This window comes from Benincasa hispida, chromosome 1 (assembly GCF_027475165.1).
Source record: "Benincasa hispida cultivar pf3 chromosome 1, pf3_genome.v1.1, whole genome shotgun sequence".
NCBI lineage: Eukaryota > Viridiplantae > Streptophyta > Magnoliopsida > Cucurbitales > Cucurbitaceae > Benincasa > Benincasa hispida.
In genome coordinates this window covers 95,388,407-95,398,884 of record NC_143478.1, presented here as the reverse complement: position 1 = coordinate 95,398,884, position 10,478 = coordinate 95,388,407, and the positions used below count along the sequence as shown (strand labels likewise).

At 30.9% G+C, this 10,478-nt stretch overlaps 1 protein-coding gene across 1 annotated transcript; it reads left to right on the top strand.

Annotated features, from left to right (window-relative positions):
- The first annotated feature begins 987 nt into the window (after positions 1–987).
- Positions 988–6,049, top strand: LOC120079142 (phosphatidylcholine:diacylglycerol cholinephosphotransferase 1-like). Its single transcript, XM_039033333.2, has 3 exons — positions 988–1,650; positions 4,574–4,711; positions 5,529–6,049. The coding sequence occupies exons 1-3, from the start codon at positions 1,252–1,254 to the stop codon at positions 5,835–5,837; spliced, it is 846 nt and encodes a 281-aa protein (XP_038889261.2). The 5' UTR covers positions 988–1,251; the 3' UTR covers positions 5,838–6,049.
- Positions 6,050–10,478: the final 4,429 nt, after the last annotated feature.

Sequence of the window (10,478 nt, the reverse complement as noted above, 5' to 3'; positions counted from 1 at the left end):
TTGCACATTTGGTAGTGCGTGGCACTATCGTGCAAGGTTTATTGCAGTGGGGGTTTCTCTTGAACAGTTTGATAGAGATGTCACTCAAGAATATATTCATTAGTATAATAATATCACAAGGCGCTACGTCACTCGTCCGGGAGCAACTGTGGGTCATCTGGTAAATGAATGGATATTATTTAATTATTTTTAATTTAAATTTATTTTAAATATTATCTAATTGTTTTATAATTCACAGAGATCGAATAACAGTAGACTCTGTGAGGTTGCGAATGATCTGAACCAGGTTTTTGCTATATGTAGTGACAATCAAAGCTATATGGAGGAAATACATTATATGTACGATATACCTATTGTTTCTCCACCAACTCCTAGACGTAGAGGACCTGTTCGGGAAGATGATGAGTTTGATGAGGTTGTTCATAATGTGGAAGAATTGCTCCTATGATGCAAATGCAGAGTCAAACTGATTATGTTAGTCCGATGATGATGATGCCAACATTTGGTTCATGACATTATGACTCAGAGGTTAGTCCTTCGTCTTCATACATGCATGGACATGGTTGGGGTCGTGGAGAGCATAATGAATATTTATATTATGAAGCGCCTGCAGACGACGACGACAACCAACACGAAATCGACGACGTCCGTCTTGTGGGACACATTGATTTTGTAATTATTTTTATATAAATGAGATATTTTAATTTACGCTTTTTATTTTTATGAAATATTATTTTTTTTAATTTATTCTTTTTAGAGTTTAAATAAAATAATAAAATATTTTTAGAAATTGTTTTTATAAAATGAAAAATTAAAAAGAAAGAAAGAAAGAAAAAGTTTGAATGTCTAAATAATTAAAAAGAAAAAAAATAATCAAAAGGTCGAGGGTTCAAAATTCGACAATAATATTTTTTTAAATAATTTGAAAAGTATAATATTTTTTTAAATAATTTTTAAAAATACAATATATTTTTAATTTTCTCAAGAGAGTACAAGGTAATTATTAGAAGTTAATTTAGATTAATTTTCGTTGGACGCTTATTAAATCAATCGCTCAACCACACAGTACACCCATCATTCACCTACTTTCTCATTAAGAATCTTCCCTTTTCTTTTTCCTTCACGTTTTTATATAGAATTCTCAGATCTCTAAAATTTCCGGTACACTTCCTCCTCGAATCCTCCGCCACCGAACGCCGGTCTATAAAAACTCTCCGATCCTTCCTTCAATGTGCTTCTCAGCGATCTCCGATGGCATTCGACGGTGCTGCCACTCTAACCTGCAATCTCCGTCATAGAAACAGCAACGGAAACGGAAACGTCAACGGCAACGGCAACGACTGCGGCGGAGGAAAGATGGCGAATAAGGATTTTCACGGTGGCGACGGCGGCGGATATTGTTACAAAGCCATCGGGAAAGCGTCGTGTATGAGATGGACGATGGAGGACGTGGTATACGTGGTGAAACACCATTGGATACCGTGTGTGTTCGCTTTGGGTATGCTTTTCTTTATGCACGTGGAGTACACGCTCCGGATGGTTCCGCCGGCTTCTCCACCGTTCGATTTGGGGTTTGTGATCACGCGCCCACTTCATCGCGTGCTGTCCTCGTGGTCAGAGCTTAATACGCTGCTAGCGGCTCTCAATACGGTTAGCCTTTTTTTCCTCCAAACTTTACTCCCCCAATCAATGTTCGCCTTGTTTTTAATGCATGTATGAATTTTTGTTTATTTATTTATTTTTATTTTCGGAGTTTCGGTCAAATGTTTTATTATTATTGTAAAAAGAAAAAAAAAAAAAAACGCAGATTTTTGGCCCCTCAAACTCTCAAAATTGGGAAATATTTAATTCTAGGTGGATAATGCTATATTTTGGTCCTCCAATTTTTAAAAATATCCTTTTTAATCTCTAAAATTTAAATATTGTTTTATTTTGGTCTCAAAACTTTTAAAATTATTAATTTTTTAATCATTGAATTTTTAAAAAGTACTTATTTTGGTCTATGATATGTTAAGATTTTGCTATCTCTTCAACGAAATTGGGATGTGACTTGTATTTTTGGATGTTTAAGGGCAAATAAGTTAGTTACGTTAAGATCTAGAGTTTTACTTTTGTATATTATGACAAAGCTGAAAAATTTAAAAGATATTTTTTGTTCAAAATTTTTACACCCTTGTTTTGCTCAATACATAGAGACATTAGTCTCCAAAAATATCAGGTCCCTCACATTTATATGAAAATGTTAACATAATTTTAATAGTAAGGAATAAAATAAATATTTTTTAAAAGTTTAGAGACTAAAACAAATGTTTTTCTAATGTTTAGAGACTAAAATAGAATAAAATTCAAAGATCAAGAATTAAAATAGGATTTAAACCTTAATTTTGTATTTTCAACATTTTAAATGGATTCTTAGCCATTTAAGATCTTGATTGCTAACCATGTTTTTTTAAATTTTTTTTGGAAATTAATAGAATGAATACTACTTCTACTCCAAATTTTTTTCTTATTTACTTTTTAACAATTTAAAAAAAAAAAATCAAATTTTGAGAACTAAAAAAGTAGCTCTCAATTTTTTTTTTTTTTTTTTGGAATTTGGCTAATAATTTAATTATTCTATTTAGAAAAGATGTAAATTTTTATAAAAAATATAGATGAAATAAATTTAAATTTCAAAAATAAAAATAAAAAATCAAATGGATAATAAAGGGGACGGGTGTACCATTTGGTTTTGGTTGAAGTGTTATTTTGGTACTGAAATCTACTCTATTACTTTTAAATATCCTATACCTAATTTTTCTTCTACTACTTTTTTGACTTTATTTTTTATTTTATTTTTTATTATCTATTAACATTTCATGTATCAATTTTAAAAATATATTCTCTATTTTTTTAAGATAAAATTATTATTATTATTTAATCAATTTTGATAAAAGATTAATTTTGATTTTCCAAATTTATAATGGTGAGCATATGAACAAAAATTGGATATTTAAAAATTGAGATACTAAATTTGTATTTATATTTTAACTTTTTTTTTAACCATATATGGAGTGAGAATCGAACTTATGCATATACGTTCCGAGGTTTTTTATTTTGTCTGTGTAATTTTTTTTTTGAAAATGTCTCTGTCATTGTTTTAATTTCTTTAATTTAATTGCTGTAGAAATATATATGTTTAAGAACTTTTGTTTGATGCAGGGGTTGAACCTCAAAGTGATAATGACTTCAATTAGTTAAGACTTAAGTTAATTTGAGGACTAATATTATCTATTATTTTCAATTTGAAATTATTTAGAATAATAAATTATTAAAACTAACATAATTTCCAAAGTATTGAACGAAAAAAACAAAATTTCCAAAGTATTCAACTAAAAATAATAAATGAAAATTAAATTATTGAAACGTGTTACAAACCCCTTTTGAAGTATAGAGGTTAATGAGACAACAATCCAAAAATTTTTAGCTTTTATTAAATTTTCATAAATTTAAAAAATGATATAAAATTGCATGAAAGTTAATATTCAGATGATAATTGGTGTCTTATATTTATTGAATTATGCTCATATTGGTATCCCTTTCCAGGTAGTTAGTTAGGTGGTGCAGTCTGATATATATTGTTGCTGTTTTAAATGGCTTTGTGCGTTTATTAAGTGGATTCAAATTGATTCTTATTTTTGAGAAATATTTCTTTCAGTTGTGTATTGTGAGTGCTTTTTTTAATTTTTTTTTATTTTACGTGTGTTTAATTGTTGATTTTGTCTGTATTTTTCACTCTTTTGATTGTGTTTTGTTTGTGTTTTTACTTCAAACTGTGAAGTCCCATTTACTTTGTATAGTGTAGTTTAATATCTTTGAAAGGAGAATTCTCATTTCTTTATTTCAATAATTTTTTTACAAATTTTTAGAATATTAATTATCAATATTTTTGTTCATGAGTCTTAATTACATAATCCCATTTCGTTTATTAATTTAGGTAAAACTAAATTAATAAAACTTTTAAGAAATTTGTAAAATTGTTGTAAAAACTTCAAAAAGAACTTTTATGTATTTTTTTTTAATACAATAAATGAAATATGAAAATTTAAATCTTCAACAACAAAGAACGAGCGAACACCAATTACCACGGAACTATGCTGACTTTGACAACTATTTTCAAGTGTCTTCTCAACTCAACTTACATCTTAAAATTAAAATTTTAGTTAATTATTTTTTTTAATAATGTAGTTGTTTGGATTATAGTTTTAAACTTAATTATATTTAAAAAATTTGGGTGTAACCTAGACTGCAGCCCCACAGTATCATAATAAAAAATTGCCATATTAACAAAATTGTATTATTTTATTATATATATATATATATTTACTTTCTTATGTTATGACTTTTTTTCCTTTTCTTTTTTACATTATGACCTTGAAATACTCTATTTACTATATTTAACATACCAAGACAAATCAATACATTAATTTGAACCAGGGAAACATAACTCAATTAGTTTATAGTTTTATATTCCAAGACTTGAAAAGAAATCCAATTGAAAGAAAAATTTAATTAATTAAGGTTTGTATTGTAGGTGTTCGTGGGAATGCAAACAAGCTATATATTATGGACTTGGCTAATCGAAGGGAGACTAAGGCCTACTCTTGCCGCTGTGTTCACTTTCACTTGCCGTGGCATTCTAGGCTACTCCACCCAACTTCCACTCCCTCAGGTCATCTTTTAATGTTAAATTATAAATTTAGTCCTTAAATTTTTATATTGATATCAAATATATCTCTAATTTTTTAAATATTTCGTATTCGCTAGAGGTTTTTGAACTTTACTTTTGCGTTTAATGTCTTTAAATTTTTTATTTTGTGTCTAATGATCGAGTCATTGATCTATGCAACATTTTTTGTTTGTAATTCATAGATCTACTAGGTATAAAATAAAAAAAATGTTTCATTTAGACATAAAATTTAATTGTATATCTAATATACTAGTTTGTGTTTTAAAATTTTGTATTTTGTTAGGGATATATTAGACAAGAAAATTGAAAATTGAAGGATTGATTAGACATCTTTAAAGTTGGATTTATTTGACATAAAATTAAATGTTCATAAACTTATTAGATATTATAAAGTTAGAGACTAAATAGATTTAAACTTGAAGATGCAAGGACTAAATTTTTAATTTAACCAAAATTATTTCTATTTTCTAAATGTGTTATCCTTGTTTCATTTTAACCTCTAGATTTTTAAACTGTCCATTTTGATTCCTGGAACGTTTTGAGCTTATTTTGTCTTGACAAGAACTTTCAACATGTTTTTAGAATGCTTTTTTGTGGTTAAATTATTTTGTTTTCTAAATTTATATTAAGTTATTAATTTAGAGAATGTATTCTAATCACATACTGGAAATAAGTAGTACATTGGCAAATTTGAAACGCATCGTAAAAGTAGAGGACCAAATTAGAGTTCAATATCTTCAGTCTCCGTTTTGTTGACATGGTTTTGGTTTTCTAAATGAATTTCTGTGATAAATTATAGGGTTTTCTGGGATCGGGGATGGATTTTCCAGTTGGAAACGTATCGTTCTTCTTGTTCTACTCGGGTCACATGGCAGGATCAGTGATAGCGTCGTTGGACATGCGGCGGATGCGACGGTGGGGGTTGGCTTGGACATTCGACATCCTCAACCTTCTCCAAGCCATTAGATTGTTGGGTACTAGAGGTCACTATACTATCGACTTAGCTGTTGGCATCGGCGCCGGATTTCTTTTCGATTCCCTTGCCGGACATTATGAAGCCAGCCTGAGGAAGAACCTTGACAATCAGTTAGCTAAAACTATTGCTTAATTGCTTCACCCCAAAAAGAAAGATGATTAAGATGGAGCCTAGAGCCCCCATTGAAAAATTTTCAATTAGTGAACTTTGGGTCGTGTTCTTTTATCTTACATGTGTTCTAGTTAGCATTATATGCATTTCACGTGTTACTAATATTTGAATTAACATAATATTAGATAGTAAAATTATAAAATTAAATAGTAACTGGAAGTACACATTATTTACATGGTCAGATTTATGATGATTTTGTTGAGAATTTAAATGCTCTTCCAATTATAACTATCTAAATAATGCTTTTAGTATAAGAAAATAATGATTTGAGAAAAAAAAAAAAAAAGAACAATACAAAAATTAAAGCGCTAAATATGCAAATGGTCCTTAATCTTTAAAAACTTTACCGTTTGATGTATTAAAATTATTCCAACTAGGCAATTTCATGAGAAGATTAATTAAAACATTTTAGTAGTAAAATATAAAGAAGTTCAGATTTGAAGAGTTATAAAATTGTTATAGTGGGCTTTGAACAACTTTTGATAAAAACAAATACATTTTAAATAAAATCAAAATTTTCTATAAGCACCTTTGAAAAAAATAATATTTTAAAGGGAGTATACTACAACTTATTGATGATCTTAGATGCTAAAAAGTATTTTTGGAGAACATTTAAGAGGAAATACTTCAAAATATTTAGGAAAAAAACAGAAAAATGTATTTGTAAACTTTTCAATATAATGCAACTAAAAGAATTTGTTATATTTAAACATAGTAAAAAAATGTAGAAAATAAAAAACTTAATATTAAATTATATACCTCTGTAGGGGTGTAGGTTGCGGGGAAAAGAGCATGCATATATGTACACTTACATAGGTCTTATTTATAATAAGATAATCTCAAAATTTTCTTTTTTAGTCAATAACAATTAGAGGTAAGAAAATTTGACCTTAAAATTCTTATTCAATGGGTTATGCTTTAATTAGTTGATTTAAGCTCATATTCGTCAACAATATTAAATTAATATGGCAAAAAAAAAAAAAAAACAAAATGAAAATTTAACAAATAATACTATATTTAAAACAAGACAATATTATTTTATTGTTTTTTTTTAGGAAAAAAGGGACTTGTGGAAAATATCACTGCAACAATTTGGCATATGATTTCAATTCCAAACTGACATATATACATATGATGATGGATCACAAATGGTCATATTTGTAGATTTTATTGTAGAGTAAGATGACAAATTCATTATGATAATAATTTGGATTGTCATACGATTTTTCACCTTTTCATGGGTGAAAACCGTAATTGTACTGCGTTTTTGGTCATAGATGTTGCCACTCGTGATCTCCTTTTTGCACGACTTTAAAACCTTTCAAAGCTCTCAAAGAAAGTTGTTTCCTAGCTTTTTCATTTATAAGAAAATCAATATATACAATCTGATAATGAACTCAAATCAAAATACATCTACTATAAGAAATCTGAGTTTTGATATCGGTTGGAACAAACTAAAAACGCTGTACAATGTCGGTTTTAAAAAGTGGATCTTTAATATCAATTTTAAAGTGGTTGTCGTGTAGATCCATTGGTAACCTAACCCATTGATATGTAGATTTGTTGTAGCCCAAACCCTAGACTTGTAGATCCGTTGTAGCCCAACTCCTCGACGTGCAGATCCGACGTTTGATTATTTCAAACAATCGTCTTCATTGAATTTCTGATTTTGGTGTGCAGTAGATTTGGGAAGTTGGACTTTTTGTAGAGATTAAGGATGCAGAGGTTGTTGGGATTGGTATCCTAGTTCTCCCAAAGTCTCGTAGTTTGTAATTTATACACATTGTTATGAATAAAATAACAGTTATTTTATCTGGCATTTACTCATATCCAATAAACAAAGCTCAATGATTATTGTATGTAAACTTAAACATGTATATGAGATATACAAGTGGATCATGCCTTAAGTGATAACCTTAATAGGTCTGTAGTATAAGGATTAAGGAGGGATACCTGATCCTGGTGACACTATGGATATGACCCACTTTGTAGATATTTACAAGTATTGTGAACTACTATAGATGGTAGATCCTAACCATTTATGTGGAGACATGCGAGCAGAGGTGTCCTATACAAAGAATTTATATAAGACCAGACCACGAGATGATTCATCTCTGTATATAACGTCGTTGATACTGGAGACTTACATCTCACCTAAATGACCATAAGTGATATGACCTCAATCATGAGTGTTTTGAGAACTCCTGCCTTTGAGGGCGGTCTTTTGATTAGTATGGGTGAGAGTGGCCAGATTACAAACTCAACATGCCTACCTTTTTGGAGATTTGTCTGATTTGAGAGCTGGGAACTCAGTTACACAAGATGAAATTCACTCATTTCCTGAAGCAGGGGTAAGTAGATAGATTGCTCCCTTAAGGGCTGATTCCGGGGCTTGAACATAGTGGCCACGACTTCTCTTTAGAAGAGAGGACTCAATCATAGTAGGACTATGACTTATGTTCATTATAGGGATCAGTGGTACTTAAGAAGTTAGATGTAACTACAGGGGCATAACGGTTATTGGCCCAACTATACTTACGAGCGATCTGTGAAGGGTTATCGCACTGTTGATTGGTTGATATGGACACATAATATATCTGTCGTAAGGAGAGTTCAGCTGTCGATCTTTAATGGAGTGTCTGACAGTTAACGGATTGTGGATCCCGTGACTAAAGAGTTTAATCAGTTATTCACGTACCATTGGAGCTTTGAACTACAAGTCCATAAGACCCCCTTGATAGCTCAATGGATTCAAGTTGAGAATTAGTTCTTGATGTTGATTTGAAATGTTCAAATTGACAAGACGTAATACGATTATATATGCTATGATCGGAGTGATATATGAGATACATCAAGTGGAGGATTAATGTAAATGAGATTTACATTAAGGGCCATGGAACAGAAAAAGAGCTATGGTTTATATGTTTCATGAGATGAAATATAAAACTATAGGTTATAAATGTAGTATGGTAAATTGGTTATCATATATATTTATAATAATATTAATTATTGGATAATTATCTCTTTTTCTCTAATAACCAATTGAGTGGGAGGTTATTGGTAGTTTCATGGTAACCGTGAGATAAAAGGTAAAATGTTTTCCTAAATTTAGTGGTTGTGAGATTTTCTATTCTCGGATGTTCTCACGGGTGGCTGTCAAACGAATGAGATTCACTAAATGATAGTTGAAGAGAGACGAAACAATCGTGGAGTGACACTATACGATAGTTCCCTTAGTTGGCCGATTAGCTAAATGATCGTGGAGCTTCTTCTAAACGATTGGGCATCATCTATACGATAGACCTTGTCATCTCCCAGTTGCTCAATCGTTTACACGATTCTTCTTCCTTTGGTCTCGTCCTCTAACCAAGTCCACACAGAGCCCAGACTTCTGGATTCTCACACCGAGAATACAAAGGTAGCCATTGTGGTGGTTAAAGAAAATTGAACATGAGGATTTCTATGAGCAGCGGAAAAGATCATTCCAATTTACAGTCATGTATGAACATTACAAATTACAGTCGAAACAGAAACAAATGGTTATGCATTCACTACAGAAATTACAGTATGAAACTACATATGATCAAGAAGAGAAATCTCTACACACATTTGTAGACTTGTCTCCACACTCCTTGATTACAAACGCTTGATGCATTGTAAATGTGATGCATGATGTGAAGTTGTGGTGATGTGTTATGCATTGCTGATGCGTTATTTTATGCGGTGAAATAATGAAAGGAATTACGGTGATGGACAATGTGTTGTGCAACAAGTTTTCTCAACATGAACTAAGTATAAATCCTACTGAGTTTCTTGGTAAGCCCATGGTCGAACTCAGGGACTAAGGAAAACTATATGCGGCAATAATTTTTAGATTACTTTGCCGTAACAAATAAATTAATGATTTGGTTAGTTTTTTGTTTGAAGTATCAAAAGTATGCAATGGATTTGAGATAAGAATGATTATGCGATAGATACACTGAGTATGCGGCAGAATGGGTTGAGAAGATCTTTAGCTAGCGTTTCCCAAGAACGCGTTCAAACTATGCGATCATGCTACACTCATGCGACAACAAATATTTTCCAACGCAAATGCGGTTGCTCCTAATTCTAAGACGCATGCGATGAATGCGATAGTGTCTATAGAGCTTATTTCTAAGTCTCTACTTCTTGCCTATGCGATGATGCAAGATGCACACAAGGACAAGGTAAACACATACAATCATAACCTATCTCTAGGATGCATGCGATGCGTTAATAGAAAACATTGCTTATTCCTAAGCTCATATCTCTTAATTATGCGTTTCTAATCTGACTCTCCCGAGCCTAGATTCTAACCTGAATTTTTCAAGCCTAGATTCTATCCTTAGACTGCTCTCTCGAGTATCTCTAATGGACGAATGACGCATACATAATACAAGATAATCACATAGAATGAAAATCCCTAGTTATGCTAGCTAAGTGCTTCTCAACCCATTCGACATATTTAGCTACTCATATTTAATGTACAAAGAGTGAACGGATATAAAGATGAAATCTCCATTTCTATAAATAAGTTCAGAGTACAAAATCACAATGGAAGTAAGGGTAGAGAGCCTGGTA

What these genes read in the sequence shown, in the direction of transcription:
- LOC120079142 (XM_039033333.2), top strand. Translation starts at nt 1,252, where the DNA reads ATGGCATTCGACGGTGCTGCCACTCTAACCTGCAATCTCCGTCATAGA. An exon ending in TGCTAGCGGCTCTCAATACG is followed by an intron (nt 1,651 to 4,573) that starts GTTAGCCTTTTT and finishes TTTGTATTGTAG; the next exon opens with GTGTTCGTGGGAATGCAAAC. An exon ending in CCCAACTTCCACTCCCTCAG is followed by an intron (nt 4,712 to 5,528) that starts GTCATCTTTTAA and finishes GATAAATTATAG; the next exon opens with GGTTTTCTGGGATCGGGGAT.